General features: G+C 35.7%; 1 protein-coding gene across 4 annotated transcripts; it reads left to right on the top strand.

The window, feature by feature from the left end:
* The first annotated feature begins 12 nt into the window (after positions 1-12).
* Vha44 (V-type proton ATPase subunit Vha44) lies at positions 13-14,012 on the top strand. 4 transcript variants are annotated; one of them, XM_030382149.2, is made up of 11 exons: positions 13-219; positions 4,357-4,498; positions 4,563-4,716; positions 7,776-8,874; positions 9,532-9,632; positions 11,533-11,719; positions 11,797-11,895; positions 11,981-12,236; positions 12,300-12,397; positions 12,639-12,777; positions 12,836-14,012. In XM_030382149.2, the coding sequence occupies exons 2-11, from the start codon at positions 4,367-4,369 to the stop codon at positions 12,932-12,934; spliced, it is 2,364 nt and encodes a 787-aa protein (XP_030238009.1). In that variant the 5' UTR covers positions 13-219; positions 4,357-4,366; the 3' UTR covers positions 12,935-14,012. The 4 variants fall into 4 exon arrangements, with proteins under 4 accessions (XP_030238009.1, XP_030238008.1, XP_017960634.1 ...); XM_030382148.2 differs by having other exon boundaries at positions 9,316-9,632; XM_089261521.1 differs by lacking the exon at positions 13-219 and adding an exon at positions 3,130-3,300 and having other exon boundaries at positions 9,316-9,632.
* The last annotated feature ends 180 nt before the right edge of the window (positions 14,013-14,192 follow it).

The raw sequence follows: 14,192 nt of genomic DNA, 5'->3' as shown, positions 1-14,192 counted from the left end.
TATCGTCATCGCCACTTATCACGTGAATCTTATGCGAAATTGTGAATTGTCATTTTTGTGTTGAGTTTCTACCAGAGTCTTGTGCTCCGTTTCGTACGTGCATTGTGGGTAGTGCGGTTGTGTTGCTTGATTTTTATTAAAAACAATTTCAGCGCACAATAAAAACTGTGTGTTTAATAATCAACAACGACTTCGACGTGTGTTAGTGCCGCTTTAAATGTAAGTGTAACTCGATTAAGTGCGTGTGCAAAGCGACAACGCAGCAAATTGCGCGCATGAAAAAAAGTTATACCAGGTCTGCTGACCTGTTATCAAATGTTGCACAGTGTAATGGGAGTAAGCAAGCTCTGCAAGTGCCCAATAGTCAATTTTCTGCTAAGACAAAATCAAATATGATTGTGTATATGTGCGCAAATAAAATGACCCTGAAAAACCGTAGCCTCCCTGCATGCCCTCGGATTTATCATGCGTGTGCCCTTACAATGAATTGGCGGGCTATGGCATTCGCTCTATGATATAAAATATGTTAGCAAATGATTAGTTGTTTTGGTTATTTGAGCAGCAAAACCCGTGAGAAAATGAAAATATCGATCGAATAGCTGTCATGTGACTGTCACGAACAGCTGACTGTGCGGCAAACCCACCACCGCTGTGTGTGTGTGCGTGTGTGTTTGTATCGAGCTGTGGGGAATTGTTGTCTCTGTGCGTTATCGTTCTCACTCTCTTTAAAATGTTCGCTCCGTTGCTGAATACTGGTCTCTCCTTTGACCTGCTCTCTCTCTCTCTCTCTCTCTCACACACACTCTGCGTAAACAAAATATCAAGCTGTTTAATTTACAAAAAACATTTCAACATGGCACAATTCATTAAATTTATGAATTCTTCCGTATTTCCTTTCACACTGCTGTCTGGCCACACATGCATAAACTTTTTATGTTTGTTTGGACAAGGACTACACTAAATAGTAATATTGCGTGCCGCAAGGACCTTGACGCGGCTGACCAGATATAAACTTGAAACGAAAAGTTAAACACGCTTCTGCGTTTTTAATTTTTTTTTTTGTTTTGCCCAGGCAATAAAACACAAATGTCAGCAGCTGACCAAAAACACAAATAATTAAAAAAACAGCTGCTAGGTTAACACACTTTAAAGACTTAACAGCAGGCTTCTCTCTTACTCTCTCTCGCTCCATTTCTGTTTTTCTCCGGCTGACAGCTTACATTATTATTAATTAATTTGCCCGCTCGCCCGCTGCCTTTGTACATACATATACACATTTACAACTCGTATATATATATATATGTATATACATATGTGCGTGTCCGCCATTAACATCATCGCCGTTATTCTAGTCGCTATTTTTGTTTTCGTCATCGGCGAACGCTGCAATTTCCTGTGTGTCGCGTCCTTTGTAGCTGAACGCTTCTCTCCGCAGACCGATTCGCCTTGCTATCTCCTCCACCTTCTCACCCACTAAATTTGTGCCAGCCGTTATCCAGTCTGACTGGCGCCATGCTCTTCGCTCTTCGCTCTTCGCTCTTTTATGTCAACATCATTTACGCCTGTTTACAGTTGGAGTTTATAACTGGCAAACAGTGTTGCCAATTTATGTAGTTGCCTTTGCCTTTTTAAGTTCGTTTTTATATAATTAGCTGTGGGAGCACTACGAAATGAATGAAAATATTCTTAAAGCTAACTATTGTTTAATGCAATTGCATTTGTATTAATTTGCCTGAATGCGTCACGCTTGACCCGCGGCAAACATGGAATTGAATACATGTATGTATATACACAGATATGTACTTATGCATGTACATGTGTATGTATATATTTAGTTATGTTCATGGTGGCATAACTGCCTCCCTCCAGGCGGCTCGGCTTAGTGATTTGTACGAAAGCAATTTAGATTTCGGTGCTAAAAATAGACACGGCTTTGTTGTAGTTGTTTCTTCCACTTCCAACGGTTGCCAGGCTCTCATTTGTTTCCTGGTTGAGGACAATGCACTGCCTTGAATTTTGTCCTTGTTGTTATTATTACTGTTGTTGCTATTGGTGTGGTTGTTGTTAACGTTGGGGTTGATGATAAGCATGGTTAGTTATGGCGGGGCGGCAGCAGTCATTATTGGGGATGGTCAGCGCTCGATTTTGTTGTCATTTTGTTTATTTTCGCATACCCTGTAACAGCTTCTAATGGTTCTAACTGACTAGCAGTCTACATTATAAATTGAATATACATATTTTTACAATGTTCGTTTTAGATCGAGTCTACTATTTGATTTTCTATATTTTTTCTATAATACTTTCCTTAAGTATAATTTTTCTTTATCTCCATTGTTTTAGCTGTATTCGACGCTCTAATTTTTATAATCCCTTATCTCACTGTCTCTGCTTTCTCTTTTTATCTCTCACTCTCTCACATATGCTATCTCTCTTGCTCTGCTATCTCTCTTGTCCCATGTTTCTATTAGATCTTATATCAGTACATTTTTTACTCTCTTTTCCTCTGCCTATTAATGCCTTTCTTTGAGATTCTCATAATTTCAATTAAGCACGCATGAATATCAGATCCTTTGAATAGTACAGGGTATTAGTTGATGTTTGTTTTCTACATAACTGCAAACATATGTCTATAGTTCTTATATTGTTGTTGTTTGGTGCTCTTGGAAGGCCATGATAAAGTTATGTAATAATAGTGACTACCACTAAAATGAAATTGACCAAAGTTAGATTTGTATCTCTTGCGATGATTACTCATACGCAAACTGACCTTACTGCGGACAGCAGCAACAACAACAACAGCAACACAGAGAGCAACAACGACACTTACTAAATTGAAGAAGGCGGTTTGCGTGTCGCCGCTTCGTCATCGATTCCTTCATGGCTGCGCCTTTGCGGCACCAACACAAAATTTCGGTGGCAAGCATTATTCCATATGGCAGTCAAACATCAGCAGCCGCAGCGGCAACGGCAACGGCTGCGGCAGCGTTAGCGTCAGCGTCAGCAGCAGCAACTGCGGCGCCAACGGCGATTTCAGCTGCGACGTTCAGCTCCAGCTCCAGTGCCATTTCCAGCGCTCATTTCGCATTGAACCTTCGCTGAGTGCGCACGAATTTTTTTCCATAATTTCTCGTCGCACCGCGTGGCCCGCCTTTATACAAATATTCGCCAGATATTAAAGTTTTGCTCCATCAGATTAACTGATTAAAGAGAAACAAAGAGAAACTATGCCTAAAAAGCTGCAGCGCATACGAGTTGAGCAGTTCTTGACTATATTGTTGAAGCGTAAACAGTGTTAGAATCGTAAGTTGTAGACAACAATAAAACTGTGAATACTCGCTAAAGTGAACGGTGTTAGCACTACAAGATAACGCCTAAAATTACAATGAAAAGTGGCTTGAACAAGTTGATCTAAAAGAAATGTAAAATATATGGAATTACCAAAATATTTATATAGAATTTGATTCTTTTTACGGAAATATTTATACTATTTATTTTTAAGTTGAAGAAAAAGTATATATATGTAAAGGATTTAACTTTTTTGAATATATGCAAAATACATTAAAAATATTTTAGAATAATTTTATTATTATATCGACTTAAACGAGAGCGCACTACATTAAATGCGCATACATTGCGTATACGCAACGTTTTCCATAATTATATAATTACACTTGCAAATCATTTGAATAACATTTCCAGCTTATGGCACAACAGATTCATAATCTATGTAACTCTCGAACCCATATTCCTGCATTAGAGCATTCACTGTATTCAATGCGCACATATTGCGTATACGCCATGTTGACGAGTCGATATACAGGACACAAGTCTGCCTGGCGCCAACTGTCTGCGCTTTGTTGTCTAGCTGGCGATACCATCCCCAAAAAAATAGAAGAAAAAAAAAGGACCACTGTAATATACACGCGCACAACATGCAGTCACACACACACACACACACACACACACACACACACACACACCGACACACGGATATATTGTATATAGCTTGGCAATGAATTGCATATTGCGGGTCGATCGCATCTAAATGTTCGGCTGACCCACGCTCTCGAGGTCAATAATTAAAATTTAATGCGTGTTTAACCAGTGTTTGTTTGACTTTTACAAGGCCATATATAATATGTAGCTATATATAAATTACACATATCCATGCATACTATGTACATTGAATCGATAGCAACTCAAATTACATAATGGAATTTATTTATGAACACGTTTTGTGTGTGCACAGGAATTTTTAAGGAAATGTGAATGCATTATACTACCCAAACCAAATCGAATATATCTCTAGCTATTTCTATGTATCATCTATAATATATATTTTATATATATTTGCAGCTATTTAACAATGTCCGAATATTGGATTATCTCAGCGCCTGGCGACAAGACGTGCCAGCAAACCTTCGACACGATGAACAACTTAACCAGCAAGCAACATAATCTATGCAATAACTACAAGTTCCATATACCCGACTTGAAGGTGATTAGTACTCTGTGGTATACCCTGTAATTTTCAAAGATATCAATGCATACGGCTCTTTTAGGTGGGCACACTGGATCAGTTGGTTGGCCTGTCCGATGATCTGGGCAAATTGGATACGTACGTGGAGCAAATCACGCGCAAGGTGGCCCTGTACCTGGGCGAGGTGCTGGAGGATCAGCGGGATAAGCTGCATGAGAATTTGCTGGCCAACAACAGTAAGTGCTAGTTGTGTAATATCGATCATCAATATGCATACATAGAAATTTATATTAGCTTAGCTTAGATTTAGTTAACAGTTTAGCTGAACCAACTCTCTATATATCTATTGTTTATTTGATTTAGTTAAGATGTTTTTCTAGCTAATTATTTTTGTGAAACGGAATGCTCAGATATATCAAGAAATATCTAGTCGTATTATTGTCTCTTCTATTACTAACAACAACAACAACAACTACGTTTAAAGCCCGTTATATACATTAAGTACACATACCTCCTTTTTCTATATATTTATCCATATATATATATATATATATATATATATATATATATATATATATATATATATATATATATAGCCTGTTCGACTTGAGTATCAGCCAAAATTTTGCTAAATACAAAAAGGATACGAGAGTATTATCTATATATATGCATATATACGTACATATACATGTATGTGTATGTATATATGTCTATATATATCTGTCTTCTGACAATTTGACTAACAGAGCCTCAGCAAATCCAATTTTATATATATCGATACTCGTTTTTCAGCCAAAAAAATGTTTAGCTGAAACTTAAAGTTATCTATTTTTTTTTTTTTTTTAATATATATTTTTTCTATTTCTTAATTTTTTTTAATATACTTTATTATTATTATTTTTCATTTTATTTAATTTATTTATTTTTATTTTTATTTATATTCTGAGTTTATTTTTATTATGTTAAAACTCATGCGCACAAATCATCACAAAAAAAAAAGAAAAGAAAATAAGAAATTTTAAAAGTGTTTTTATATATATTTAGTAAACAACAATGGAACTAAATTTGAAACAAGATAAACTAAAGGAATATATAAAGTCAAGAGAAATTTTCGTTGTTTGTTATACTCGTTCACGTCGTGAAAAGTGAGTATATTTGAATATTTTTGTGCAATGTCCGATTGTGCTGCTATGATGAAATTTTATATGAATGAATATACTCCTATATAGACATGTCTGTAGTAAGTCGCTGTAAATTGGGTTAGAGATACATTTTGTATAGTATAGTAGTTTCATAATTTGAATTAAGATGTGTGATTGATATATATTTATACGACAGTAGGGCAATTCGGGAACATCTCTTACATCTGCTTTAGTTTTTCAGTAATACAATTAAAATTTAAAAGTAAAATTTTAGAAGAACTTCATAAAATATGACTATTTATATATTCTGACTGAATTTTAGCCAATTGAAGCAACGTGAACGAGTATTATGCAGTCGGTTGCGCCCGACTGCAACGTTCTGTTCCTGTTTTGTGTTGCGTTTGTTGTACATTTGCCCCTCTCAAATAACTATACCCAAAATCCACATGCACTTCACATACAAATCTATCTAAATCTATCTGGAATATATATGTATAAACATATATATTTACCAGTAGTCAACAATAAAGACATAGACACACACACACACACCCCAATACATACACCTGCACACACACACACTCAACTTGCAAAAAGGTCGTCAAGAAAAGAGGTGTTATACTACATATACTAAGCGCTAAAACTCCCTCTCTCTCTCTCTCGCTGAGCTGTTTATCCAAGAAAAAAAAAAATACACTTTGTATATTTTACAAAAATGACTTAAATATTGTTGTAAATTCATTTTATTGTTTTTATAAAATATTTTTAAATAATTTTTTTTTTTCAACTAAATTTGAATTCAGATTAGCTTTTAAATCATTAAAAGGAAAACAAGTTTTTTAACTTTGCAAGAAGTATAAAATATAAAAAAGTTTTAGAAAATTCCAATAGAAAATCTAAAGAAAATTTAAAAAAAAAAAAAAAAAAAACATCATAATACATAAAAATATATTTTGGTTATTAAAAAATATATGTATATCTCTTAAAGAAAAGCGCGAATTTTCTTTTTCTTTTTGAGTTTTTCTCTTTCCAAATTTTTATTTACATTTTTCCTTTGATTTGCTTTGATTTACTTAATTTAAGTGCGTGCGTCTTACATGCAAAATGTGAATTGACTAAACTGTTATATACCGTATAACAATTAGTATTGTGCTACTGTATGTGTGTGCGTGCGTGTGTGTGTGTGTGTGTGTTTGCGTCTATTTTCATTTGCATTAATTGTTTTTCTGTGCGCTCGTCTCCATCATTTCTAATTTTAATAATAATAAACTGTAAATTTTGTATAACAATGAAAAGTCTCATCTCTCACTGTGTCTCTTTATCTCTAAATATATATATATATGTGTGTGTGCGTGTGTGTGTGTGTCCTTGTGTAAGTGTTTTGCCATTCACATGTCCAACTCGCTTTTTATCAGGCATTCACATTGAAAACAAATTTGTATAAAAATAATATAACGCTTTTACACTGTGCAACAAAATTTGATTTAATTTGGTTACAAATTTAAGCGCCAAGTAAAGAAAATTTGAAAAGACAAGAAAAACGAGAGAAAGCATTTGCCATAAATATTTCTCTTTCCACTGTTGTTCATGATATTATGTGCATCTATATATATATATCTTTTATTTATTTTCGATTTATGAATTGGTCAACTATCCACATATAGTATGAGTTTATATATATATATTATATGTATACGAGCTATATACATAATATATATTCCAAAATTATTATAATTTTTCAATTCTTCAGTTCATTTCTTAATTTATTTCGTATATATATATATTCTATATAGTATATATATACAAATTTTACTTTTATGTTTTAGTTTGTTACCTTTTTTTTTGGCTTTTGTTTCATAAAAAAGAAAAACAAACAAAAAAAAGGAATCGATTATTTGGGTACATAGGGTATAAATCGCTATTTTGATCGACTCTGCATACGATATAGGCCTATTTGAAAGACAACCTCGATTTGTATGCTATAGCTATAGCTTTTAAGTTCATGTTCCAAAAATGTTTATTGTTTTTACAAACTTTGTCCAAAACAAAACTGAAAAAAAAAACAACAACAAAAAATGCCTAAAAAACAACTCCTGAAAATGTTGATATCAACTGCAACTGCAACTCGCTCCTGTTCCTGTTACCTGCCGAAGGTCCTGGCCCACCTGACGAGAGCATGCCGTGTCGACATCACCAGCGTCTGAAGCATTTGAGCCTGCGCCATCAGCGTAAACACCAGCACACGCACCACCAAAACAATCCGCTACACCACCATAACAACCACCACAATCATCATCATCAGTATCTGCCGCAGCTGCCCGCGGATCTCAAGGGTAAATCCAACAGCAACAAATCGACAACAGCAGCAACAACAACAACAACAGCAACTACTACTACTACTACTACTACCACTACCAATACCAATATGCATGCAGCGCACGCCTCCTCCGCCTTCGCCTCCGCCTCCGCCAACGTTCCAGCCACAGCCTCTGCCTATGCCTCCGCCTCGACATCAGCCAGAGCCAGCTGCTCGGCGTGCCAGGTGAGCGGCGCCAGCGGCGGCAGCCTGAACAATTTGTCCCTAACCCATGATGAGTCGGAGCGTGATTTTGATTTTGTGATACCGCCATCGGGCTGTGCCTGCGACGAGTGCTATGGGCTGCTCAGCAACAGCAGCAGCGTGTTTGCCCCGCCCAGTGCCAGCGCCACGGCGAGCACATTGATGGCCGACGATTGCTATACCCAGACAGCCTCCTCGATGTTGAATGCCACGCGCTGTGCGATCAACACGGTGACGGCCATAGCAACGGGCAGCAGCACGCCGGGCAGTGCGACGGCCGTAACGGCAGCAACTGTTGCCGATGCCAAGGCCAGTTCGGCATCGACAATTTGCTCCTCGGCCTATTTCTCAACGTCGGCGCCAACGGGCAGCAGTTCGGTGCAAAGCATGTCGCGCTCTAATAGCAAAAAGCTAAATAACAACACTTGCAGCATAAACAATAACAAGCTGAGCTTTCGTAGCAGCAGCAGTCAATTTCAAATGCCAGCGCAGCAGCAGCATCAGCAGCAGCAGCAACAGCAACAACAACAACAATCGCCATTACAATCGCCAACAGAAAAGTCGATATGCGATACGGATACGGAGGATGCGGAGGATTTGGATGATCCAAAGAGTCCGACTAGCGCCTCCTCATTATCCGAAACATTCGACTGGTGGTTCAATAAGCCGAAGCGTAACTCTAAGAAGTGCAGGTATCCTTTTTATCAACAATTATCTGTAGAACAGTTGCCAAAAAAAGCACAAAAAACAAAAAAAAAGAAACTGAAAAAACTTTGCCCAAACTCCACGCAGTCATTAAAACCCAAACAGAGCTACAGTCATGCCACACAAATACACTGAAAGAAAAGAATACACTGTAAAAAAAAATGTATGAACAACAGACAAACTGTGCACCCGCTTTGCTTGCGCGCTCTCTTTCTCGCTCTCTCTCTCTCTTGCTCTCTCTTTCTCTGTCTCTCTCTTAGTCTCATGCATAAATGTTTGATTTCATTAAGCAAAAAGTTTCGAAACAAATAAATTGCAATAATAATATATTTCTTTTTTTAAATCAATCACCCACTCATTAAACCACCCACCACCCACTCACTCACTCACTCACTCACACACCAACACACACGCACTGTTATACACAGCACACAGACATCCACACAGCTACCGATACAGACACAGCCACAGTCACAGCCACAGCCACAAAGCAAACCAATTACATTTTGGCATCAGACATCGCCCACACCGCGCTCTAGTTATCGCTCTTTCTTCAATTCTCTTGCCGATCAAATTTATAGCAAACGTTCTACAACGTCTCAATTAAATATAAACAATGGATTTAATTTAACTACAACACATAGATCGTCACCAGTGAGTAGTTGTTGTGGCAGTAGTAGCCAGGGTCGTTCCAGTCCAGACACGGATCATGCAGCTGAGCCGCCCGAATTTCCACTCAGTCCAGGTTAGCATACCTGGCCATGCCAAATGGCCCGTTGGACCTCTGCCTCTGTCTTTATCGTTTCTCTTCCTTTGCCTACACTTCTTTTGTTGTTGTTTCCATTTAATTTTGGTTTTACATTTATTTTCCTTTCTTTTGAGGAACCACTTGATGTTACCTTCTCCTCTTTGCCACCTATGTATACCACTTATATATATATAAGTATATATAAATATATGATATATCAACTGATCAACACATGTCTAGCGCTCGCTTGAATTATGATTGTGCAATTGGTTAACTGTTATACGGCATAAGTGTTATACAAGCGCGCGTATCAGTTATGACAGAAAGTCCAATGTCTTTACTCTGTATATCTCTCTCTCTTTCTGTCTATCTCTTTCTCTTTATTTTGTTTATACATTATTATATAAATATATATAAATACACGAATTATATATTTAAGGATTTGTAACAGTGTAAAAGCGAATATGTTGTTTTTTCAGTGTACTGCTCACCAAAAAATGTTGTTCTGCTGCGCAATTCATAGCCACGATTAACGCCGATTTCCATTAAGCTCTATATTAACACCAACACACACTTACACACACACACACACAGATGTACACATACAGAGAGAATTTTTGTGAAATTGTATTTATATTTATTTATTTTTCTTTTTTATATATTTTTACAATTTGATTTTAAGTTGCTTTTAAGTGTCTAAAGCTTTAGCTTATTTACTTTTACCTACACTAGACAAACACAACAAGCTATAAAAACATAATACAAAAAACATTTTGTGCCGTTACGAAAGGTATTTTGTTATTCCTTCTAATTTTAATAATAATACACATTTATAGTTTATAGTTATTTTTCCAGTTAGCAACTACCTTGCTGTCTCTCCCCACCCCACCTCTAGTAATCGTAGTGCATATAATTCTTTACTCGTTTTTGTCATTTGCATTTTTGTTGATTGTACATAATTAACGATAATTAAGTGTTAATTAATCGTAGAGAGGAGTTGTTAGGTTTAGGTTTAGTCAGTTAGAATTACTAAATTTAGTCAATTCCAGCTATAGTTAGGTTAAATAAAGATATTCTTACATTTTTCAGGAAATTAATTGATATATTTTATATTTTGCATATACTCTAAATTGCGTTATTAAGACTGCCCCAATGATTTCCTTTATCCTATATATATTTATATTCCTAAAAAATTCCTCTTAACAGCTGAGTCTATTTTTTCAACAGATCAATATCCTGTACAAAGCTCATATAACAGATCAGCAGCTCAATCCGCTCAACGCTGCTTATATTAGCAAAGTTTCAAACCGTAGCCACTTGATTGTGTGTCTTGGCTATCACTTTTTCCAGTTCGAAGCAATAGCTGTTATACACGCTGTTATAAATTAACTTGATTTATTTTGTCGCATGTTTAACAAACTGCTAATTGCACGTTTTATATTTAGGTTTTATATATAGCTAATTAACAAAGTGTTAAACTAAAAGTTGTAAATATGTTTTTGACTTTGTTTGCCTTTTTGTATATATTTATGTATGTAAATATATATATATATATATATATATAAATGTGTGTGTGTGTGTGTATGTATGTATGTGTGTGTCTTTTGTATTTGTGATTATAAACTTTTAAACTTTATCTAATCTAAATATACTAAGTGCAATATTTATTAATTTAATTTTTGTTTGTTAAATACTAACTCAATTTGTTTTTGTACAAAATGAAAATGTTGCAAAAACTCTAGTTTATTTTTTCAATATTACAGCAATATATCATATTTTATTTACTTTTGAAACTTATTTTATTTATTTTGTACTAGTTATTTGCCAGTAAAATAAAAAAAGAAATTCAAATGTTTTATCAATTCGCAATACTAATCCATTTTATTTCGAAATCTAGCCGAACTACCGCAGTATTTAACGCGTTTCCAATGGGATATGGCCAAGTATCCGATCAAACAATCGCTGCGCAATATAGCCGATATCATATCGAAACAAATCGGTCAAATCGATGGCGACTTGAAGACCAAATCGCAGGCCTACAACAATCTGAAGGGCAATCTGCAGAATCTGGAAAAGAAGAAAACGTATGTCGTTAATCATAATGAAAGTGACTCGACTCACGCATACCCTAACCACAATTTTTAATTTGTTATATATACAGTGGCAGTTTGCTGACACGCAATCTGGCGGATTTGGTCAAGAAGGAGCACTTCATACTGGATTCGGAGTACCTGACCACGCTGCTTGTCATTGTGCCAAAGTAAGTTTGGAAAGGGGTGTACTCCCGTCTCTCTATAAGCTTTGTATAACGCTCTTATGTCATCTGTGCTATTGTTTTATTTCAGGGCCATGGCTAATGATTGGTTGGCCAACTATGAGATGATTACGAAAATGATTGTGCCACGCTCATCTCAGCTCATCAAGGAGGATCCCGACTACTGCCTCTTCAATGTGACGCTCTTCAAGAAGGTCACCGAGGAGTTCAAGCTTCATGCTCGTGAACGTAAATTTATTGTGCGTGATTTCGTTTACAACGAGGAGGAGCTGGCAGCGGGCAAGAACGAGATGACCAAGCTAATGACCGATAAGAAGAAGCAGTTTGTAAGTGGTGTCAAAGTAGAGGCTCTATTAAATATGATTAACTATCGTATACACTCCCAATAGGGCCCTCTGGTGCGCTGGCTGAAGGTGAACTTCAGCGAGGCTTTCTGCGCCTTGATACACGTCAAAGCGCTGCGCGTTTTCGTGGAATCTGTGCTGAGGTAGACAATGAATCTCACAGAAGACTTTTCAATATATTGAGAGATTGAGAAATGAGTTTCTCAAGTCAAAGAAAATATCATCTTTTCGGATTTTTCATGCCCAGAATCTCATGTGACAAATTTGTTGTAGAATATATTTTATACATCATAAGTAAATCATCATCATATACCATTATTCATCCTATATCCCATATCACATTATCACTATATAGTATTATAATCTGTTTTACTTTCTTCATAGGTACGGCCTGCCTGTTAACTTCCAGGCCATATTGATTGAGCCCAATAAGAAGAGCGTCAAGCGCTTGCGTGATGTGCTCAATCAGCTGTATGGCCACTTGGATGGTGCATCCGCTGGCGGAAATGTGAACAGTGCTGATGTGAGTCGTTCAAACTGAATAATTTATGCAAATATTGAAATTTTCATTTCTCAAACAGAATGTGGATATACCCGGCTTGGGCTTTGGCCAATCTGAATACTATCCGTATGTGTTCTACAAGGTGAACATCGATATGGTTGAGCAAACCAAGCTTTAAGAAGGCAACGCACGTGCCTCTACTTCGCACACGCCCACATAACCCCGCACGCCCATACACAGCCACACAACAATAAATATATAAATTCAAAAGAAGATCAACAATTTACTGAATATGCAAATTGTATTCACAGCAACAGCTAACACACAGACACACACACAAAAAAGAGAAAACGCTGTCTGCTTCCCAAAACAAATCAAGAAAAAATTCTAATCTGCTCATAACTAAAAAAAAAAGAAACAATAAGTTAAAGATAAAAGGAACAACAACAACAGTAAACCACGCAAACAATTAATAGTTAACTATAAATTAATTTAGTCATTGTTATATAATTATTGTTGTTATTTATGTTACGCGTTCGCTGAATTCCGTTTCCCAAGTTCAACTTATTTTCGACAAAGAAAACCCCCAAAAAAAAGTTTTAAATAATGTTAATCGCGCGTAAGAGAAGCAAAACAAAATTTCCAAATGTTTTTTGTTCATATCGCGTTTGCCTCCGCCCCTCACAAAACTAAAACTGTATCAAAAAAGTTTCTAATTTGTATTTACAATACTTGCTTCAGTTTTAAACAGTATTTTTTTGTTTGTTACACTTTCTTTCTTTTGTTTGTTTTCTTTTGGCCTTGTTTTGTTAATGCAAAAATATGTAAACTATAACTGAATGATATATTTTATAGTAAACACACACATACAAAAAAAATGATGAACCTTAACACGCATTGTCACTAAAATCAAGCCGAAAGTTTAATTTTGTTTATAGTAGCTACAACATTATTAATAATACATATAAATAAATATTGATTTACATATGTTTCTTCTTCATTCACAAAGATGTGTTTAAACAATTTACCTTGATTTTTCTTTTCCTTTTTTTTTTAATATCTGTAACTAACAATTGATTGCAAGCCCGACTAAAACTAACAATTTTAACTAATATTTGATTAATAAGTGTAAAAGGAGTCGCAAAACAAAAGATGCAATGAAATTTCCGCCGGAAAACAAACTATATAAAACCCAAACAAAAGTATTCTATTTATAAATGTTGCCTAGATATCGCGAGTTTATAAAAAAAGCAAAAGTTCGAGTTAGCAAAAAATAAATATAAAAACAAAAGAAAACCTTAATATATAAAGCTTATCTAATTCGAACACTTTCTACATGAAAACTTTGCACTAATCTAAAGCTAAACGAGGAGAGAACAATAATAATTGTATGTAAAGTAAAGTTTAAATTAATATTTTCAATGTTTGCTACTGCT

Source organism: Drosophila navojoa, chromosome 5 (assembly GCF_054131105.1).
Source record: "Drosophila navojoa isolate 15081-1374.11 chromosome 5, UAZ_NAV_1.0, whole genome shotgun sequence".
Lineage (NCBI taxonomy): Eukaryota > Metazoa > Arthropoda > Insecta > Diptera > Drosophilidae > Drosophila > Drosophila navojoa.
Note: the sequence above shows the minus strand (reverse complement) of the source record. Positions and strands in the feature narration are given on the sequence as shown.